At 42.2% G+C, this 23038-nt stretch overlaps 1 protein-coding gene across 3 annotated transcripts in view; it reads right to left on the bottom strand.

Annotated features, from left to right (window-relative positions):
* MLXIPL (MLX interacting protein like) overlaps positions 1-23038 on the bottom strand; it is a 169143-nt gene that overhangs the window by 23821 nt on the left and 122284 nt on the right. For 2 of the 3 annotated variants that reach the window (XR_005777468.1, XM_040423600.1), the window contains exons 8-11: positions 12714-12850; positions 11972-12452; positions 11095-11162; positions 9047-9275 (exon numbers count right to left, since the gene is read on the bottom strand). Coding sequence is in view for 2 of the 3 variants with exons in the window: in XM_040423600.1 (XP_040279534.1) it covers positions 9047-9275; positions 11095-11162; positions 11972-12452; positions 12714-12850 (915 nt within the window). In the remaining variant the exon portion in view is untranslated. Of the gene's footprint in view, positions 1-9046; positions 9276-11094; positions 11163-11965; positions 12453-12713; positions 12851-23038 lie in introns of all 3 variants that reach the window. The other variant, XM_040423601.1, reaches the window with a different exon arrangement.

Consider the following 23038-nt stretch of genomic DNA (forward strand, 5'->3'; position numbering starts at 1 on the left):
TGGGCCACGTTAGAGCTATTTTTCTAATAGAAATGTACAATTTCAGTAATTAAAATATATTACAAAAATGGTCAGTATCACTGCCCCTATACAATCCAAAAAAAAAAGAAAAAGATTTTATTATTTTCCCTTATAACATGGATATTATGGAAAATATTCTGTATTAAGAATCCTATTGCTTAGTAAAATGTCCATTGAGGGGTTAAAAATAATAAACAATTTTAACTCACCCCATCCACTTGGTCGCGTAGCGGATCTCCTCTTCTTTCTTCAGGACCTGGGTAAAGGACCTTTGATGACGTCACTGCACTCATCACATGGTCCATCACCACTTCTGTATTAAGAATGCTATTATTTTCCCTTATAACCATGTGATAAGGGAAAATAATAAAATCTACAGAACACCAAACCCAAACCCGAACTTCTGTGAAGAAGACCAAGTTTGTGTCTGGGTACCAAACATGCCAATTTTTCTCACGCGTGTGCAAAACGCATTAAAACGCTTTGCACTCGCAAGGAAAAATTGTGCATTTTCCCGCAACGCACCCGCATCTTTTCCCGCACGTCACCCGCAACGCCCGTGTGAACCAAGCCTAAAGCATTTTGGACTAATGAATTTTAAAGCTTTTTTTTTTCATTTTCATAATCTAACAATGTTTTTTGTTCTTCGTTTTAATGGGCCATATAGGTCGTTCTTTTAATATCAAAATGGAACGAATATTCTTTGTGTCATATTGGGAAAATCAACTTTCCTGTTTTTTTTCCCTCTTGAAGCCTAATGTTGTTGGTATAACCAATTAATTTACCACATTAAATAAAACTCTGAGTATAATGATACCAAATATATACATGTTACTAGTTGGCTGCAGCAGCCATTGATTCCCAAAACACAGACCTCCATTAAGGTTTTGAGCCTATTTCCCTTGCCTGGCATCTCTGTGGTATATAAACATTACGGTAAAACAGTTTGGTGCAATGGGGGCTTAAGTTTATGATGGAAAGGAAAAAGGCAGCAAGTGTATAATGTCAGGTTTGTGTGGTGTAGAAAGGCGCAAGGATCTGTCATTGACAGAAGGTACGTGTCACCGAGGTTCCTGGCCTCGGTGAGATAAGAATCGGTAATTTTGTGTGTCAGCGGCAGCTAGTGCTCGCTGACACTGTTTTACTTAGTGTGGCTGTAAAGCCAATCTTGGCCGGTTCTTATTGGGAGCAGCCAAAGAGCAGGGTGGGTGGCTGTTCCCCACGTCCAGGCCAGGTTTTGGGCTGGGAATAAAAACCCAGCCAGCAGTCACAGCTGTGTGTCGATTACCCTGCAATTTCATAGTGGATCTGTGAAGCACTGAGGTGTTTGGGTTCCAACCAGTTGGTAGCGTGCTGGAGAGCCGGAAGCTGAAAATCAGGCGCCCTGAAGCCTGCGGTGGACGGCTGTGGATTGCCCTGGACAAAACAGTCCGCCAGGTGACACGTTTGTGCTGTGGACTTTATGTGGTGTGAATTAACACCAGGACTCTGCACAGTGTTATTTTTGCTTTGTTGCTTTTTGTGTGAATAAACACTAAACTTTTGTTTTATTACCGTGTTCTTGCCTCTGTACTGCGTCCGCTTACCCTGCCTACCAAAGCAAATCCCTACTGTGGGTTTGGGAAGAATTCTGCATAATTTGGGCACTTTGTCACATGGGACAGTGGGCATCCAGTCTAACCAGAATGTATGCCTGCACTGGAAGTTGATGGTCTTTGGTCATTTTTGCTGTCATTTTGGTAATTTTTGCTGGTTTTTATGATTTCTCTTTATATATGGAGGAGAAAAGTGTTACCTATCATTGTGGGAACCTGGCATTCGGTGCCATTTTTGCCATTCTAGTCACAAACACAGAATTATTTTAATTCTTTGTGATATTAGTAAGGTCAGCTTATCACTAAAGCAGCCTTGTCCAGAAAATTGCAGTGTTCTATTTAAAGTAATCAACCATCAAACTGCCAAATTAAAGGGATATTCCAGTACAAAAAAAAGTCTTCCCATGGCCATAAATTGTATAAAAAATTTTTAAACGGGCTTATACGCACCTTGCTGATCCCCTGCCACTGCTGTTATGCCCAGGTACCTACTGTGCTCTCCACTTCCTGCTCATGTCTCAACATGGCACGAAACAACTGTGAAAGCTGATCAGCCAATCAGAGGCTGAGGCAGATCACTGCTGCATTCACAGCCATTTCCTGCCGTGTCGAGACATGAAGTGGAGCACATGGGCACTGTTGTGACAGCAGCTAGAGAGCAACGGGAAGGTGAGTATGAGTGGGTTTATTTATTTGATCATATTATGCCCATGGGATGAATTTGTTTTTTGTGCCAGAACAACTCTCTAAACTATATATATATATATTGGCTTGAAAAAGGCTCTTGTTTGAGCTGAAACGTTGCCATCTGCATGGATTAAATACCACTTTTTTACTTGGAGTGCTGTCCTTGTTTCATCTCTATATATATATATATATATGTATTTCTATGCAGTGGACTTGAAGCTCTGTATCAGAAAAAAATTAACTCCGACCACCATCAAGATATATTAAGAAATGTATCTGTACATAATTTTGGACCTAAGAGTACTTTCACACTAGCGGCAGGACGGATCCGACAGGCTGTTCACCCTGTCGGATCCGTCCTGCCACTATTTCGCCGTGCCGCCGGACTGCCGCTCCGTCCCCATTGACTATAATGGGGACGGGGGCGGAGCTCCGGCGCAGCACGGCAGTGCGCGGCGAAAGGCCGCCAGACTAAAAGTCCTGCATGTCCGACTTTTTAGTCCGGCGGCCTCTCGCCGTGCTGCGCTGGAGCTCCGCCCCCATCCCAATTATAGTCAATGATGACAGAGCGGCAGTCCGGCGGCACGCCGAAATAGCAGCAGGACAGATCCGACAGGGTGAACAGCCTGTCGGATCCGTCCTGCCGCTAGTGTGAAAGTAGCCTGAAGAGACTTAATTATAAAAGGTGGAGATTCATTCAAGGGTATAATATGGTATAAAAAAATGGGGGCACTATTTTTTATGTTGGCTTGAAAAAGCCTGTACCATACTGTTCTCCTGTAACATACTGTTCTCCTGTAACATACTGCTCTCCTGTAACATACTGCTCTCCTGTAACATACTGCTCTCCTGTAACATACTGTAAGGGTCCATTCACACGTCCGTTGTTTCTTTCCTGATCTGTTCCGTTTTTTGCGGAACAGATCTGGACCAGATCTGGACCCATTCATTTTCAATGGGTCCTGAAAAAAAATCAGACATTGAGCTGTCCGATTTTTTTCAGGACCCATTGAAAATGAATGGGTCCAGATCTGGTCCAGATCTGTTCCGCAAAAAACGGAACAGATCAGGAAAGAAACAACAGACGTGTGAATGGACCCTTATTCTGTAACATCCTGTTCTCCTGTAACATACTGTTCTCCTGTACCATCCTGTTCTCCTGTAACATCCTGTTCTCCTGTAACATACTGTTATTCTGTAACATCCTGTTATTCTGTACCATCCTGTTATTCTGTACCATCCTGTTCTCCTGTACCATCCTGTTCTCCTGTAACATACTGTTCTCCTGTACCATCCTGTTCTCCTGTAACATACTGTTCTCCTGTACCATCCTGTTCTCCTGTAACATACTGTTATTCTGTAACATCCTGTTCTCCTGTAACATCCTGTTCTCCTGTAACATACTGTTCTCCTGTACCATCCTGTTCTCCTGTAACATACTGTTATTCTGTAACATCCTGTTCTCCTGTAACATCCTGTTCTCCTGTAACATCCTGTTCTCCTGTACCATCCTGTTCTCCTGTAACATACTGTTATTCTGTAACATACTGTTATTCTGTACCATCCTGTTCTCCTGTACCATCCTGTTCTCCTGTAACATCCTGTTCTCCTGTAACATACTGTTATTCTGTAACATCCTGTTATTCTGTACCATCCTGTTCTCCTGTAACATACTGTTATTCTGTACCATCCTGTTCTCCTGTACCATCCTGTTCTCCTGTAACATCCTGTTCTCCTGTAACATACTGTTATTCTGTACCATCCTGTTCTCCTGTAACATACTGTTCTCCTGTAACATCCTGTTCTCCTGTAACATACTGTTCTTCTGTAACATCCTGTTATTCTGTAACATCCTGTTATTCTGTAACATCCTGTTATTCTGTAACATCCTGTTCTTCTGTAACATCCTGTTATCCTGTAACATCCTGTTATCCTGTAACATCCTGTTATTCTGTACCATCCTGTTATTCGATTGTTTCAGCTTATTATTCCGTTTTATTATTCTTCTCCGCCCCCCCCTTTTTCTATACGCTACTCCTCCTACAGTTTTGGGGTTACAAACGCCAAACTTTCCACACTTCTTCGACCTATAGTGAGGTAAATTGCTTGTGCATTAATAAGCGATCCTACCCTCCGCGCCCCTGTGGCGGACCACCGAAGACCCCTTTTTTGCCATTAACTTTGACAGGGAAAATTTTCAAATCGCTTCCAATCGCACGGTTTTGAAGCTACACTCCCCAAACTCGGACCACATATTGTTGGTGTTAACCCGAATAAAAAGGTACATCTTGAGGGGACACCCCAAAGTGGGCGGAGCTAGCAATGGCCAATGAAAATGTAGCTATTTTCTATACGCTACTCCTCCCACAGTTTTAGGAGTACAATTACCAAACTTTGCACATTTGTTCGACACATACCCGAATAGGTTGCTTGTACTTTGTTAACCGATCCCACCCTCCATGCCCCTGGGGCGGCCCCCCGAAGACCCCACTTTTTGTCATAGACTTTCATTGGAAAATTGTAAACTTTTGCCACTCGTACAGCTTTGAAGGTAAACTCACAAAACTTGGGTCACTTAGTCATGGGGTCAACCTGAAAATTTCTGTCACATTTTGGGGACTCTAAAAAGTGTGCAGAGCCACAACCAATCAGATTTTCCCTATTGACTTCAATGAGAAAATTTGAATTGCTGTCATTCTCACAGTATTTAAGCCAGAATACCCAAACTTGGCACTGTGGGTCACTGAGGTTAAAATTTATAAAAAGTGGGTGGAGTCTACAACGGCCAATCAAATTTCAGCCATTTGTTTAAATGGAAACATTTATAACTGCCGCTGCTCTTAGACTGTTAATGGCAGGGTCCTCAAACTTGGCACATATGGTCACTGGAGGACTGGGATTAAAATTCTGAAAAGTGGGCGGGGCCAAAAACAACCAATCAGATTTCTTTGATTTTAACTCCTTAAGGACACAGCCTTATTTCACCTTAAGGACCAGGCCATTTTTTGCAAATCTGACCAGTGTCACTTTAAGTGGTGATAACTTTAAAATGCTTTGACTTATCCAGGCCATTCTGAGCTTGTTGTTTCGTCACATATTGTACTTCATGACACTGGTAAAATGGATTTAAATTTTTTTTTTATTTAAAAAAAAATTACAAATTTGCCAAAAGTTTGAAAAAATTTGCAAATTTCCAAGTTTCAATTTCTCTACTTCTACAATACATAGTAATACCTACAAAAATAGTTATTACTTTACATTCCCCATATGTCTACCACCCAAAAATGACTCCATCTAAGAAACTACACCCCTCAAGGTATTCAAAACTGATTTTACAAACGTCGTTAACCCTTTAGGTGTTCCACAAGAATTAATGGAAAATAGAGATACAATTTCAAAATCTCACTTTTTTGACAGATTTTTCATTTTAATATTTTTTTTCCAGTTACAAAGCAAGGGTTAACAGCCAAACAAAACTCAATATTTATGGCCCTGATTCTGTAGTTTAGAGAAACACCCCATATGTGGTCGCAAACTGCTGTACGGGCACACGGCAGGGCGCAGAAGGAAAGGAATGCCATACGGTTTTTGGAAGGCAGATTTTGGTAGACTGGTTTTTTTGACACCATGTCCCATTTGAAGCCCCCCTGATGCACCCCTAGAATAGTCTGAGAGCCATAGTTTTTTCAGTTTTTGGGCGATTATCTTAGGTAGGGTCTCATTTTTTGCGGGATGAGATGACGGTTTGATTGGCACTATTTTGGGGTGCATATGACTTTTTGATCGCTTGCTATTACACTTTTTGTGATGCAAGATGACAAAAAATGTCCTTTTTTACACCGTTTTTATTTTAATTTTTTTACGGTGTTCATCTGAGGTATTAGGTCATGTGATATTTTTATAGAGTAACTTATTATGGACGCGGCGATACCTAATATGTATACTTTTTTTTATTTATGTAAGTTTTACACAATGATTTCATTTTTGAAACAAAAAAAAATCATGTTTTAGTGTTTCCATAGTCTGAGATCCATAGTTTCTTTCAGTTTTTGGGCGATTATCTTGGGTAGGGTATGATTTTTGCGGGATGAGATGACGGTTTGATTGGCACTATTTTGGGGTGCATATGACTTTTTGATCGCTTTCTATTACACTATTTGTGATGTAAGGTGACAAAAAAATGGTTTATTTAGCACAGTTTTTATTTTTTATGGTGTTCATCTGAGAGGTTAGGTCATGTGATATTTTTATAGAGCCGGTCGATACCGACGCGGCGATACCTAATATGTATACTTTTTTTTTTATTTATGTAAGTTTTACACAATAACAGCTTTTTAAAACAAAAAAAAATGATGTATTAGTGTCTCCATATTCTGAGCCATAGTTTTTTTATTTTTTGGGCGATTGTCTCAGGTAGGGGCTCATTTTTTGCGGGATGAGGTGACGGTTAGATTGGTACTATTTAGATGAGCGTACGCCTTTTTGATCGCTTGCTGTTGTACTTTTTGTGATGTAAGGTGACAAAAAAATGGTTTATTTAGCACAGTTTCTATTTTAATTTTTTTACGGTGTTCATCTGAGGGGTTAGGTCATGTGATATGTTTATAGAGCCGGTCGATACGCACGTGGCGATACCTAATATGTCTATTTTTTTCCCCCTATTTTTTACCAATTTCTTTTAACTTTATTTGGGGAAAATGACGTCTTTGTTTATTTTTACTTGAAACTTTTAATTTTTGGGGGGAAAACTTTATTTTTTAAACTTTTTTTTTACTTTATTTTTTGTCCCACTTTGGGACTTCAACTTTTGGGGGTCTGATCCTTTACAATGCATTCCAATACTTCTGTATTGGAATGCATTGGCTGTATGAGTAATACTGTGTATTACTCATACAGCTTCCCGCCTGTGAGATCCAGGGGGCTGGATCTCACAGGCACGTCACAGGAAGGCATTGCACTGCCTTCCATGCCATCAGGTCCCCCCTACAGCCCCATGGGGACCCGATGGCACCGCCGCCACTGCAATAGGTAAAAGCCGCAAACCACAGGTCTGAACGGAACCCCCCCGCAAATTTAGCCAAGGTGCCTGCTCAATGATTTGAGCAGGCACCAGCTTCCGATCCGCGGCGGTGATCAGAAATACACAGGGCGTACAGATACGCCCTGTGTCCTTAAAGAGGACCTTTCATCTGAATCAAGTAAGTAAACTGAATATACATACATGGAGAGCGGCGCCCAGGGATCCCCCTGCACTTACTGTTATCCCCGGGCGCCGCTCCGTTCTCCGGTTATAGGCTCCGGTAAAGTCACAGTTAGGCTCCACCCATTTGAGCCTGCCGGCGTCTCTTTCTCCTATGTTGTAGCGCTGGCCAATCGCAGCGCTCAGCTCATAGCATGGCTAAGAGCTGAGCGCTGCGATTGGCCAGCGCTACAGCATAGGAGAAGGAGACCGCTGCAGGTTCCACTGGGTGGAGCCTAACTGTGACTTTACCGGAGCCTATAACCGGAGAACGGAGCGGCGCCCGGGGATAACAGTAAGTGCAGGGGGATCCCTGGGCGCCGCTCTCCATGTATGTATATTCAGTTTACTTACTTGATTCAGATGAAAGGTCCTCTTTAAGTACCAGGACATCTGGGCGTACCTGTACGCCCTGTGTCCTGAAGAGGTTAATGGGAAAAATAAAAAATGCTGCCATTCTCACATTATTGATGTCATGGACCTCAAATATCACAAATCAGGTCATTGGGTGTTTTCACTTCGAGGTTAGAAAAAGTGGGCGGAGCCATCAACAACCAATCAAATTTCACTCATTGATTTTCAATAGAAAACAATAAAATTGCTGCCATTTTTACACGTTAAATGCCATAATTCCCAAACCTTAAAGTGTTAGTCACTGGGTGACCGTGGTTCACAACTAGGAAAAAAAGGGGCGGGGCAACAACAGCCAATCAGATTTCAGCCTTTGACCTTAATGAAAAGCAGATAAACTGCTGCTATTATCACAGTTTAAATGCCAAGTGTCACAAACTTAGCACAATTACTCACCACTGGGTGACTGCGGTCAAAATTTAGGGAAAGTGGTTGGAGCCTAAAACAGCCAATCAGATTTCACCTATTGACTTCAATGTAAAACTTTCAAATACTGCCATTATCACAGTTTTAAAGCCAGAGGCCCCAATCTTGGCACAGACCATGACTGGGTGACTGGGCTTAAAATTCTGAAAACTGGGCGGAGCCTAAAACAGCCAATCAAATATTACCTAGTGCTATTCAATCGGAATATTTAAATTGCTGCCATTCTTACACTGTTATTGGCAGGGTCTTCAAACTTGGTACATTCGGTTACTGGGTGACGGAAATTTAAAAGTGGGCGGAGCCACAAACAACCAATCAGATTTTCCCTGTTGACTTCAATGAGAAAATGTAAAAAGCTGTTATTCTTACAATATGTAAGCCAGAGTCCCCAAACTGGCACCGTGGGTCACTGGGTAAGTGTGGTTAGAATTTATGAAAAGTGGGTGGAGCCTTTAACAGCCAATCACATTTCAGCCATTCTCAAATTTGGCACAGTCATTGGGTGACTTGGGTTAAAATTTTAAAAAGTGGGTTGAGGCACAAACAGCTAATCAGATTTCCAGCCAACATCCTGTGGTTTCTTCAAAAACGACACCATCTAGTTATAATATACAATTGCGAGAAAGAATGTAAATGTTCTGGTCACGTATCATGACAATGTACTCACCACAGGTGGCTGCTGGTGAAAGTTTTTCAGTTTTGGGTAGCAGGGGAGGACACTTCAGGTTTGTGGCTCCAGAAACAGTTTTGTTGCTCGAGGAATACAACACAGGACTAAGGAATTTTGTTGTAGGGGAAGCAAAACTAAGGGCTCCTCGGGTGGAAGATGAAGGAACAGGTGGAACAACGAGCACAGCAACGCCAGGAAAAGTCATTTCATCTGACCCGACACCTGTCTGGGTTGGAATGCAAAGATAGTAAGCCTTTCATCACTCCTTTATGATCGGAGTATTTTTTGGAAGTACAGTAAATAACCCAGATCCTTCTGTCTTGTATTAACTAATTTAAAGGGGTAAGACCAGTGGGGGTCTGATCACTGGAACCAACCCCCATCAATCACAAGAAAGTGGGAACTGCGGTGCCCATCTGAATGGAGTACTGGTTGAGCACCACCAGTCCATTCAAAGTCTACGGTGTTCATGGACTGAATAGCGAAACAGTTCTTTCTTCAAGCTGGAAGAGAACTGTTAGCGGTTTTTCTCCAGGCAGGTTTATGTTGGTTAAATGATGAGGCATCAGACCTCCAACCCGTGAATATTTCCCTGTACAACGAATATCCGGTTTGCTTCTGATCAGGAGATAAATAAACAGCCCAGACTGAACTCAGGTTGTTAAATATCTGAAATCTTTATTTCCCAGTACATACTTATAGGGCTTTTTTGGGGTGGGAGCATATTGTCTCTCAAGATCCAATTGGAACATTCCTGGTATTCTTAGGAGGCCTTGGGGAACATGTTTGTCAAGATACAGCTGAAACTTTGTTAAACAATACTAGTATCTGCTATATACAATACATGAAAAGGGCCATTTTACATATTGAACAGTTTTACTCTACATGCTAATATGTTGAATGACTTATCGTAGTTTGCTGTCATTGTATGTGAGGTGTGATGTTAAATAGCCCTTTGTTAAGGGAGGCTGCTATTGTGTCCAGCAACTGGCAAAGGGTGTGAGATGCGCTAATTCGGGGTACTGTATTCCACAAGAGATGAGGCTTGTATAATCTATGTCTAATCTGTGATGTATCAAAAGTAAGATTATGAAAAATCCCTTTCAAGAGCTTCCTGAGCACGCTGCCCAGTCACATGCAGTGGAAGGCCCAGGGAGTCTAGTGTGCAACACTTTTATGAAGTTGTTTTTTCTTCTATTTATATCTATATCTAACACCAAATTCTGAATTTTGATCACGTAATATTCCCTGAAAACTGCATTGTGGCAGCTCCATAGTTTGATGTCAGTTGTGCGGTCATATGTCTGACAGTGAAGTGGAGCTCTGTTTCCAAGGACAATCAGCAGAATTTTGAAACAGTCCATATACACAAATGGAGAAAATAAGAAAAAAAAAATAAAATAAAACTGGCACTAAAACAGGAAAGAAAAGTATTTGTCCAGTGATTTTACTTTTTAAGTAGATCTAAATGGTGAAACTTTGTTAAAATCAGTATTCAGCTTCAACAAGGTGACTAACCAATTCAGCTTCAACAAGGTGACTAACCCAAAATTGTATGGTTACTAATTTTTTACACAACTTTGCATAATTCAATAGTACGAGCGACCACAAGAATCTCTCTCTTATCAGTGAGAAAAGTCTCGCTCTCATGTTATCAGCTGTTTACCTCTCTCCCTCCTGCTAGTTGCTTTTCACTTTGACAAAAGGAGGATCATATTACCTATGTCAATCCAAGTCTATGGAGAGGGGATAGGGGAGGAGTGAGAAGGAGCACACACAGACAAGCAGACTAAGTAATATCCTCCACAATCCTGTGGCTGCTTCTGAGTTAGTCTACTGTGTGCAGTAGATGGCAGCTAGTCTTCTCCCACAATCTTTGGGAGAACTGCAAACCAGATACTAACTATGCACTAAGGAAAACTGCTAAAAATGCCAAGTGATATAATGACCAAAGTTAGTGTTATTCCTCATGTACACAAAATGCACTATTGATTAATGCAAAGCTTATTGAAAGGTTAGTGACGCTATAACTACCTATCACTTACCGTTGTATTTAGTCCACTGGGTCCACAAGATGGCATATTTGAAGAAGAGTCTGGGTTAGGTGATGAAAAAAATAATTTGAGAAAACAGGAACTGTAAAGATTCATTTTTTTTTCCCAGACAAACACAATATTTTGTGACATATTTTACAATGTGTGTGGTACGTACTAAAATAAAATACATACATTTTATTGATTTAAAGGAAGAAAAAATTGCAAATTTGAGGTGACTATAGTATACATTTACTTAAATTCTATATAAATCTAATTATGGATAGACTGGTTGACTATACTGATATGTCACATACTGTCTACGGCTACTTTCACACTAGCATTTTTGCTGGATCCTGCAGGGTTCAGCAAAAACGCTTCCATTACTGATAACACAACCATCTGCATCTGTTATGAACGGATCCGGTTGTATTATCTTTAACATACCCAAGACGGATCCGTCATGAACTCCATTGAAAGTCAATGGGGGACGGATCAGTTTTCTATTGTATCAGATTGTGTCTGAGAAAACGGAACTGTCCCCATTGATTTGCATTACGGGTCATGACGGATCCGTTTTGCTCCTCATCCCAAGACGGAAAGCAAACCGCAGCATTTTGGAGCATTCCGTTCTGTTCAGTTAAGTTTTGTTCCTATTGACAATTAATTGGGACAAAACTGAAGCGTTTTTTCCCGGTATTGAGACCCTATGACTGATCTTAATACCGGAAAATATTAACACTAGTGTGAAAGTAGCCTAAACCTCCTTAACTTCCAAAATTTGGAATTTGATTGCTGTGGGTAACACAACTGAAATTATTATCCTTTATGTAGTTACCCTGATACCCAAATACAATCTTCTGTATTATCTGTTTTTCCTTACCTAAAATCTGTTGCTGACTGACATTGGAGAGAGATCTTACTGTCGTCTCGGCAGAAAATCTTCTGGGTTTGTTAGGTGTAACACGAACATTAGTTTTGGGCATAGGAAAGACATGGGGAGCTTCAATATGAGGTGAAGGTTCTGTATAGAGAGGGTAGACATCTGCATGGATAGAGGGAAGGGGAGTATGATTTAAGTTGGTGGCATCAGTGGCCACAGAGTTATATGGAGGTTTGGGACAGGATACTGGTGGGAATAAAAGGTTTTGATCCTGTAGCGGTAGATTTGGAGAAATGCAGTGTATGGGTAAAGCTGGGGCTGAAGGGAAGGATTCAGTGGTGTATCTGTCACTAGATTCTGGGTAGTGGCACAGTGGTTTGGTTTCGGTGTTTGAAGGTGTACATGGCACTGCAGCAGCACCATATCCAGAGGAGAGTACAGGGCTTGAAAAACAGGAATCTGACCGGGAGATATAAGAGCTGTGGGTCTGATAAAATAAAGTAGTTATTTTATACATAGTCAACATATACGGTATATATAGGTAATAGTTGTATATATTCACTTAAAAACCTGTTAAATTAGGAAAGAGAAGTGAGTAGGAGGAAGGACAAATATTACAATTAGTGTAAGAGGAACTGGAAAGGTTAATAGTAATAATATATAAACCAGCTGAACCAGACAAAACAAAAGTAAAAAAGAAAAATGAAGAAAAGTGCTCACACATAGTTAAATGCATATATCTGCCAACCTGTGGGACTCTTGGGCAAGCAATGGTAGAATGTGAATGGCTGCTGGTTCCATCATTATATGTTAGGTAGCCATGGTTTTCTTGGTAACTAAGAGGAGGTTGTTGAGAAGAAAGGGACCGGGGACCACCAAAGAAGTCTTGGAAGAAAAATACAAAAAAAAAGAGCTTATTACTAAAAATCATAAACTTCAAGCAAAAAAAAAATGAGAATGAGTACATTTTATTACAAATACTAAGGCACATAATATGGTGGGAGTCTGGAAATCTGCTTAAGGTTTACTCAGAAAAATTATCTCTGTCCACTGCAGAAAGACCCACACACTAATCATGGCTAAAGTGTAAAAGGACTGGAACCCTTAGACCACAGGAACCAGCAGGGAAAAACTAGTCAAATCTGCCTCCCATAGTTTTCAATGGCAGGCAATGACCAATAGTTCTTTCAGCGCCCTGCCCTATCTCACCATGGTTTCGGCACTTTGAGTGCAGCGGGTGGCCATACGCTGATAAGCCCCATTCATTGGGCTAATTACCATGCAGATATACGACAGAGATCCTGGGCTCAGCCTTGGCTTTCTGCAGTGGGTTCCACAGGTAAACTACTTACCAGAGTATTAGAGCTCATGTACACTTATTTTTTTTCAGTTTCGTTTTTTTTTTGGCCTGTATGCAGAACCATTCACTTCAATGAGGGCGCAAAAAAAGAAATGACTCCGTGTGCATTCTGTTTCTGTAAGTCTGCATGGCTGTTCCGAAAAAAAATTCAACATGTCCTATCCGCATTACGGACAAGGATAGGACTGTTCTATTAGGGGCCAGCTGTTCCGTTGCGCAAAATATGGAATGCACAGAGCTGGTATTGCGGATCCGCAATTTGCAGTCTGCAAAACATCCAATGGTTGTGTGCATGAACCCTTACTCTTAGGCCCCTTTCAAACGAGCGAGAATTCCGCGCGGGTGCAATGCGTGATGCGAACAAATTGCGCCCACACGGAATCCAGACCCATTCATTTAAATGGGTCTGTGTACATGAGCGGTGGTTTTCATGCATCACTTTTGCGTTGCATGAAAATTGCAGCATGTTCTATATTCTACGATTTTCACGCAACGCTGGCCCCATAGAAGTGAATGGGGCTGCGTGAAAATCGCATCACATCCGCAAGGAAGTGCGGATGCGATGCGATTTTCAGGGATGGTTGCTAAGAGATGTTGTTTTTAAATATTCCGTTTTTTATGATGCACGTGCAAAACACAGTAAATCGCATTGCACCCGGGTGATAAAAACTGAACGCGATCGCAAACAAAACTGAATCGCGCAGTTTTCACTGAGCACATCCGCAACGCATCCGGACATAATCCGGACATGCTCGTCTGCAAGGGGCCTTAGGCTTTGGTCTGTGAACTTACCCCTAGGGCCCCTTTACACTGACTAATGCTCAGGCAGACTATTGCTAAGGCTCCATTCACACGTCCGCAATTCTATTCCGCAATTGCGGACAAGAATAGGCATTTTCTATTAAGTGCCAGCGATGTGCAGGCCGGTTGGATGTACTGCCAAATTCTCTGAAACGCCTTTGGAGACGGCTTATGGTAGAGAAATGAACATTCATTGCACGGGCAACAGCTCTGATAGACATTCCTGTAGTCAGCATGCCAATTGCACGCTCCCTCAAACGTTGCAACATCTGTGGCATTGTGTTGTGTGATCAAACTGCACATTTCAGAGTGGCTTTTATTGTGGGCAGTCTAAGGCACACCTGTGCAATATTCATGCTGTCTAATCAGCACCTTGATATGCCACACCTGTGAGGTGGGATGGATTATCTCGGCAAAGGAGAAGTGCTCACTAAGGCCTCTTTCACACGGGCGTTGCGGGAAAAGGTGCGGGTGCGTTGCGGGAACATGCACGATTTTTCAGTGCGAGTGCAAAACATTGTAATGCGTTTTTCACTCGCGTGAGAAAAATCGCGCATGTTTGGTACCCAAACCCGAACTTCTTCACAGTAATCCCTGGATCAGAGTCCATCTTACTTTTAAAAAGGGGTTGGGTCAAATGAAATGGGTGTGTGGAACATGACTTCTATACATTGTCATAAGAGAATGTTATTTTGAATTAAAAAGTCATCTAAACTTTTTTGAAGCCATCTCCTGTATTTGCTGTGACCAGCTCTTGTGGCAGGCTATTGCAGAGATTCACAGCCCTTACTGTAAAGAATGCTTGTCTCCTCTTATGACTGAATCTTATTTTTTCTCCAGGCGTAGGGAGTGTCCCCTTGTTTTTTGAGGGGGTTTAACACAGAATAGCTTCCCTCGATATTTTTGGTATGGTCTGTTTATATATTTGTACAGATTAATCATGTCCTACCTTAGGCTACTTTCACACTGGCGTTTCTGAGTCCGCTTGTGAGATCCGTTTCAGGGCTCTCACAAGCGGCCCAAAATGGATCAGTTCAGCCCCAATGCATTCTGAATGAATAAGGATCCGTTCAGACAATACGGAGCCAAATGGATCTGTTCTGACTTACAATGTAAGTCAATGGGGACAGATCCGTTTTCAGTGACACAATATGGTGCAATTGAAACGGATCCATCCCCCATTGACTTTCAATGTAAGTCAGGACGGATCCGTTTTGACTTAGACTTTTTTAAAAAAGAATAATGCAAACGGATCCGTTCTGAACAGATACAAGCGTTTGCATTATCGGTGTGGATCCGTCTGTGCAGATACAAGATGGATCCGCACGAAACGCAGGTGTGAAAGTAGCCTTACATGTCTTTTTACAAGGCTAAACAAATTCAGTTCTTTTAAATCTTTGCTCATAGCTAAGATCTTCCAGGCTCTTTATGAGTTTAGTTGCTCTCCTTTGCCCTTTTTCTTACTCCAGGGCATCATGTTTATGGACTGGTGCCCAGAACTTAACTGCGTATTCCAGGTGAGGGAGTACCAATAGTTAGGAACCAGAAAGGTGGCCCTTTGAATCTTTGCCATGGGGCACTCTGACCTCTATGTACTCCACTGGTTTCAGGGTTAGCCAACCTGTGGCTCCCCAGCTGTTGCAAAACTACAACTCCCAGCATTCCCAGTCTGCCTACAGGTATCAGCCTACAGCAGGGCATGGTGGGAGTTGTAGTTTTACAATAGCTAGAGAGTCGCAGGTTGGCCAGCCCTGCCCTAGTTGATCCAGGACACAAGCTACTACTCATGAAGGATCACTGTTCTACATTTGATCTCCTTAACCACCTCAGCCCCCAGTGCTTAAACACCCTGAAAGACCAGGCCACTTTTTACACTTCTGACCTACACTACTTTCACCGTTTATTGCTCGGTCATGCAACTTACCACCCAAATGAATTTTACCTCCTTTTCTTCTCACTAATAGAGCTTTCATTTGGTGGTATTTCATTGCTGCTGACATTTTTACTTTTTTTGTTATTAATCGAAATTTAACGATTTTTTTTGCAAAAAAATGACATTTTTCACTTTCAGTTGTAAAATTTTGCAAAAAAAACGACATCCATATAGAAATTTTGCTCTAAATTTATAGTTCTACATGTCTTTGATAAAAAAAAAATGTTTGGGTAAAAAAAAAATGGTTTGGGTAAAAGTTATAGCGTTTACAAACTATGGTACAAAAATGTGAATTTCCGCTTTTTGAAGCAGCTCTGACTTTCTGAGCACCTGTCATGTTTCCTGAGGTTCTACAATGCCCAGACAGTACAAACACCCCACAAATGACCCCATTTCTGAAAGTACACACCCTAAGGTATTCGCTGATGGGCATAGTGAGTTCATAGAACTTTTTATTTTTTGTCACAAGTTAGCGGAAAATGATGATTTTTTTTTTTTTTTTTTTTTTCCTTACAAAGTCTCATATTCCACTAACTTGTGACAAAAAATAAAAACTTCTATGAACTCACTATGCCCATCAGCGAATACCTTGGGGTCTCTTCTTTCCAAAATGGGGTCACTTGTGGGGTAGTTATACTGCCCTGGCATTCTAGGGGCCCAAATGTGTGGTAAGGAGTTTGAAATCAAATTCAGGAAAAAATGACCTGTGAAATCCGAAAGGTGCTCTTTGGAATATGGGCCCCTTTGCCCACCTAGGCTGCAAAAAAGTGTCACACATCTGGTATCTCCGTACTCAGGAGAAGGTGGGGAATGTGTTTTGGGGTGTCATTTTATATATACCCATGCTGGGTGAGAGAAATATCTTGGCAAAAGACAACTTTTCCCATTTTTTTATACAAAGTTGTCATTTGACCAAGATATTTATCTCACCCAGCATGGGTATATGTAAAAAGACACCCCAAAACACATTCCTCAACTTCTCCTGAGTACGGGGATACCAGATGTGTGACACTTTTTTGCAGCCTAGGTGGGCAAAGGGGCCCATATTCCAAAGAGCACCTTTCGGATTTCACTCCTCATTTTTTCCTGAATTTGATTTCAAACTCCTTACCACACATTTGGGCCCCTAGAATACCAGGGCAGTATAACTACCCCACAAGTGACCCCATTTTGGAAAGAAGACACCCCAAGGTATTCCGTGAGGGGCATGGCGAGTTCCTAGAATTTTTTTTTTTTTGTCACAAGTTAGTGGAAAATGATGATTTTTTTTTTTTTTTTTTTTTTTTCATACAAAGTCTCATATTCCACAAACTTGTGACAAAAAATAAAAACTTCCATGAACTCACTATGCCCATCAGCGAATACCTTGGGGTCTCTTCTTTCCAAAATGGGGTCACTTGTGTGGTAGTTATACTGCCCTGGCATTCTAGGGGCCCAAATGTGTGGTAAGTAGGTAAATGACCTGTGAAATCCGAAAGGTGCTCTTTGGAATGTGGGCCCCTTTGCCCACCTAGGCTGCAAAAAAGTGTCACACATCTGGTATCTCTGTATTCAGGAGAAGTTGAGGAATGTGTTTTGGGGTGTCTTTTTACATATACCCATGCTGGGTGAGATAAATATCTTGGTCAAATGCCAACTTTGTATAAAAAAAATGGGAAAAGTTGTCTTTTGCCAAGATATTTCTCTCACCCAGCATGGGTATATGTAAAATGACACCCCAGAACACATTCCCCAACTTCTCCCGATTACGGAGATACCAGATGTGTGACACTTTTTTGCAGCCGAGGTGGGCAAAGGGGCCCATATTCAAAAGAGCACCTTTCGGATTTCACAGGTCATTTTTTACAGAATTTGATTTCAAACTCCTTACCACACATTTGGGCCCCTAGAATGCCAGGGCAGTATAACTACCCCACAAGTGACCCCATTTTGGAAAGAAGAGACCCCAAGGTATTCGCTGATGGGCAAAGTGAGTTCATGGAAGTTTTTATTTTTTGTCACAAGTTAGTGGAATATGAGACTTTGTATGAAAAAAAAAAAAAAAAAAAAAATAAGCATTTTCCACTAACTTGTGACAAAAAATAAAAAATTCTAGGAACTCGCCATGCCCCTCACAGAATACCTTGGGGTGTCTTCTTTCCAAAATGGGGTCACTTGTGGGGTAGTTATACTGCCCTGGCATTTTCCAGGGGCCCTAATGTGTGGTAAGTAGGTAAATGACCTGTGAAATCCTAAAGGTGCTCTTTGGAATATGGGCCCCTTTGCCCACCTAGGCTGCAAAAAAGTGTCACACATGTGGTATCGCCGTATTCAGGAGAAGTTGGGGAATGTGTTTTGGGGTGTCATTTTACATATACCCATGCTGGGTGAGAGAAATATCTTGGCAAAAGACAACTTTTCCCATTTTTTTATACAAAGTTGGCATTTGACCAAGATATTTCTCTCACCCAGCATGGGTATATGTAAAATGACACCCCAAAACACATTCCCCAACTTCTCCTGAGTACGGCGATACCAGATGTGTGACACTTTTTTGCAGCCTAGATGCGCAAAGGTGCCCAAATTCCTTTTAGGAGGGCATTTTTAGACATTTGGATACCAGACTTCTTCTCACGCTTTGGGGCCCCTAGAATGCCAGGGCAGTATAAATACCCCACATGTGACCCCATTTTGGAAAGAAGACACCCCAAGGTATTCAATGAGGGGCATGGCGAGTTCATAGAAATTTTTTTTTTTTGGCACAAGTTAGCGGAAATTGATATTTTTAATTTTTTTCTCACTAAGTCTCCCGTTCCGCTAACTTGGGACAAAAATTTCAATCTTTCATGGACTCAATATGCCCCTCACGGAATACCTGGGGGTGTCTTCTTTCCGAAATGGGGTCACATGTGGGGTATTTATACTGCCCTGGCATTCTAGGGGCCCTAAAGCGTGAGAAGAAGTCTGGAATATAAATGTCTAAAAAATTTTACGCATTTGGATTCCGTGAGGGGTATGGTGAGTTCATGTGAGATTTTATTTTTTGACACAAGTTAGTGGAATATGAGACTTTGTAAGAAAAAAAAAAAAAAATTCTGCTAACTTGGGCCAAAAAAATATCTGAATGGAGCCTTACAGAGGGGTGCTAAATGACAGGGGGGTGATAAATGACAGGGGGGTGATCAATGACAGGGGGGTGATCAGGGAGTCTATATGGGGTGATAACCACAGTCATTGATCACGCCCGTGTAAGGCTTCATTCAGACGTCCGGATGCGTTTTGCGGATCCGATCCATCTATCAGTGCATCCGTAAAAATCATGCGGACATCTGAATGGAGCTTTACAGGGGGGTAATCAATGACAGGGGGGTGATCAATGACAGGGGGGTGATCAGGGAGTCTATATGGGGTGATCACCACAGTCATTGATCATGCCCCTGTAAGGCTTCATTCAGACGTCCGGATGCGTTTTGCGGATCGGATCCATCTATCAGTGCATCCGTAAAAATCATGCGGACATCTGAATGGAGCTTTACAGGGGGGTAATCAATGACAGGGGGGTGATCAATGACAGGGGGGTGATCAGGGAGTCTATATGGGGTGATCACCACAGTCATTGATCATGCCCCTGTAAGGCTTCATTCAGACGTCCGGATGCGTTTTGCGGATCGGATCCATCTATCAGTGCATCCGTAAAAATCATGCGGACATCTGAATGGAGCTTTACAGGGGGGTAATCAATGACAGGGGGGTGATCACCACAGTCATTGATCATGCCCCTGTAAGGCTTCATTCAGACGACCGGATGCGTTTTGCGGATCCGATCCATGTATCAGTGCATCCGTAAAAATCATGCGGACATCTGAATGGAGCTTTACAGGGGGGTGATCAGGGAGTCTATATGGGGTGATCACCACAGTCATTGATCATGCCCCTGTAAGGCTTCATTCAGACGTCCGGATGCGTTTTGCGGATCCGATCCATCTATCAGTGCATCCGTAAAAATCATGCGGACATCTGAATGGAGCTTTACAGGGGGGTAATCAATGACAGGGGGGTAATCAATGACAGGGGGGTGATCAGGGAGTCTATATGGGGTGATCACCACAGTCATTGATCATGCCCCTGTAAGGCTTCATTCAGACGTCCGGATGCGTTTTGCGGATCCGATCCATCTATCAGTGCATCCGTAAAAATCATGCGGACATCTGAATGGAGCTTTACAGGGGGGTAATCAATGACAGGGGGGTGATCACCACAGTCATTGATCATGCCCCTGTAAGGCTTCATTCAGACGACCGGATGCGTTTTGCGGATCCGATCCATGTATCAGTGCATCCGTAAAAATCATGCGGACATCTGAATGGAGCTTTACAGGGGGGTAATCAATGACAGGGGGGTAATCAATGACAGGGGGGTGATCAGGGAGTCTATATGGGGTGATCACCACAGTCATTGATCATGCCCCTGTAAGGCTTCATTCAGACGTCCGGATGCGTTTTGCGGATCCGATCCATCTATCAGTGGATCCGTAAAAATCATGCGGACGTCTGAATGGAGCTTTACAGGGGGTTGATCAATGACAGGGGGGTAATCAATGACAGGGGGGTGATCAGGGAGTCTATATGGGGTGATCAGGGGTGATTAGGGGTGATCAGGGGCTAATAAGGGGTTAATAAGTGATGGGGGGGGGGTGTAGTGTAGTGTAGTGGTGCTTGGTGCTACTTTACTGAGCTACCTGTGTCCTCTGGTGGTCGATCCAAACAAAGGGGACCACCAGAGGACCAGGTAGCAGGTATATTAGACGCTGTTATCAAAACAGCGTCTAATATACCTGTTAGGGGTTAAAAAAAACACATCTCCAGCCTGCCAGCGAACGATCGCCGCTGGCAGGCTGGAGATCAACTCTCTTACCTTCCGTTCCTGTGAGCGCGCGCGCCTGTGTGCGCGCGTTCACAGGAAATCTCGCGTCTCGCGAGATGACGCGTATATGCGTGACTGTGCGCAGCGCTGCCACCTCCGGAACGCGATCCTGCGTTAGGCGGTCCGGAGGTGGTTAAAAATAAAAACATGAACTAAATTCTAGACTACTTGCCAGTGAAAAGAGTCACAGGAATCAATATACAACGCGTTATCAATTACTGAGGATAATTTCCCCAGCACGTGTAGAGGGATGCAGTCTAGACCCCTTGCATATTTAGCCATAATTCAATCCTTTTACATAATTGAAGTCCTCAATATAAGATAATTAGTTCCCTACATAAGACAACAAGGTATTAGCGCAGACCCTTAGTATGCACTGTTCTAATGAATGGAGATAGAGCGGCTACAGTTCACTTTTATTTCACAGGACGTTCTTTTTTCGGATTGTTGGTAAATAGTGTCTGATGTAACATTTGTAAGTCTTGTGAAAGAGGAAACTTCCTGCTCGTTGTGCCAGTGTTTACGGTCTAAGCGTGGGGAAGGAAGGCTCAAGGCACAGAGGAAGCTGACCATATCACATGCAAGAGGACATCTGTCAATGTCAAACTGAGTTAAAGGGCCACTCAGATTGTCTAGACATCATGTGATTTGACAGGAATAGTAAAACCTTCTGTAGGATGTAATATACTTTTACATTCATGTTACAAGGTAACTGCACAACAATCACCCAATAGCTAGGATGGGAACAGTTTCGGTGTGACTATACAAATTAGACAAATTTACTACGATGATGTGATATCAAGAGAAGGTGAATGGCATGGCAATTAAAGGGAAGCTCCTCCCTGAAGCCCCCTCTAAAAAATTAGGAAATAAAAGCTAATTCTTATCATCATGTTAAAGTGATTTCCAGGGAGTAAAAAATATCTGATCCGCCACAGATCGTCTGTTTGAAGAGGCAATGGCACCCTGGTTTACTCTGTCACCTCCTCACAGTATACAAAGCACAACGCAATAAATTACATTTTTTAAATTCTATTTTACTTTTTTGCAGCCCAGGCCCATTCACTTGAATAGGACTGAGCTACACATAGACCATGTGACCGATGAACATGATATAATTGGCCTAGGAAGAGTCCATAGCACTCATCGGGGCGCCATGGCCTCAACAGCTGACTGGACCTCCAACAATCTGATGACCTATCCTGAAGATAGGTCTGAAAATCCTTTTATGTTTAAACTGTTTTTATTAAGTTCATTTATCAAACATTTAACATGTCCACATTTCATCCAATGATGTACATAGTATACATATGTATCAACATGAATACATGCCAGCAAAAGTATCTCTGCAATGTGACATGTTAGTATGACAAGGGGGACTAACCCCAACACTTTCCTTGACAAGGTAATGCTAAACATATAAGAAAAGAACTGGCAGGTGAAGGAGGAAAAAATGGAGATAAAGAGAAAAAAGAGAGGGGGGGAGGGGAAGGAAGAGGACAGGAGGAGGAGTATATGAAGAGAGTGCCAGCCATTTACAATGAGAGTATTGATAAAAGTTCTGGGGAATCTTGAAACTCTATCCATTGCGACCACACCTTATGAGATTTGCTCGACGAAAATCCTTTTAAAGTGGTTGTCCACTTTGGACAAATCTCTTTTTTGTAATATCGGTCCTGTGAAAACAAACTTACAAAACACCGGGTGTCCCGCTGCATTAGGATGTTACTGTATCTCCATGGGTACATAGAAGCAAGTAGTGCAATCACAGTGCAAACTAAGCATTACATGGTACCCACTGATATCAGGGAGCTGCCCATGTCATAAATTATACCTATTGGGTCCTCCAGAGAAAGACAAACTTTTCTCAAATTTGTACAGTAAGAGCACCACACTGCTGCTCAAAAGAGTGTAAGAAATGTAAAGGGTTAGCAGCCACAATGCCTCCTCGCTCCCGTGACAAGCACTCAAATTAACTCTCTCTAGGGACGCAGACGGCAGCTCAGGATCCTCCGGGGGATACCACCCTGACAAATGGGGTCTGAAGTTCTTTGCTATGTTTCTCATTTCACTTATT

This window comes from Bufo bufo, chromosome 3 (assembly GCF_905171765.1).
Source record: "Bufo bufo chromosome 3, aBufBuf1.1, whole genome shotgun sequence".
NCBI classification, from domain to species: Eukaryota; Metazoa; Chordata; class Amphibia; order Anura; family Bufonidae; genus Bufo; species Bufo bufo.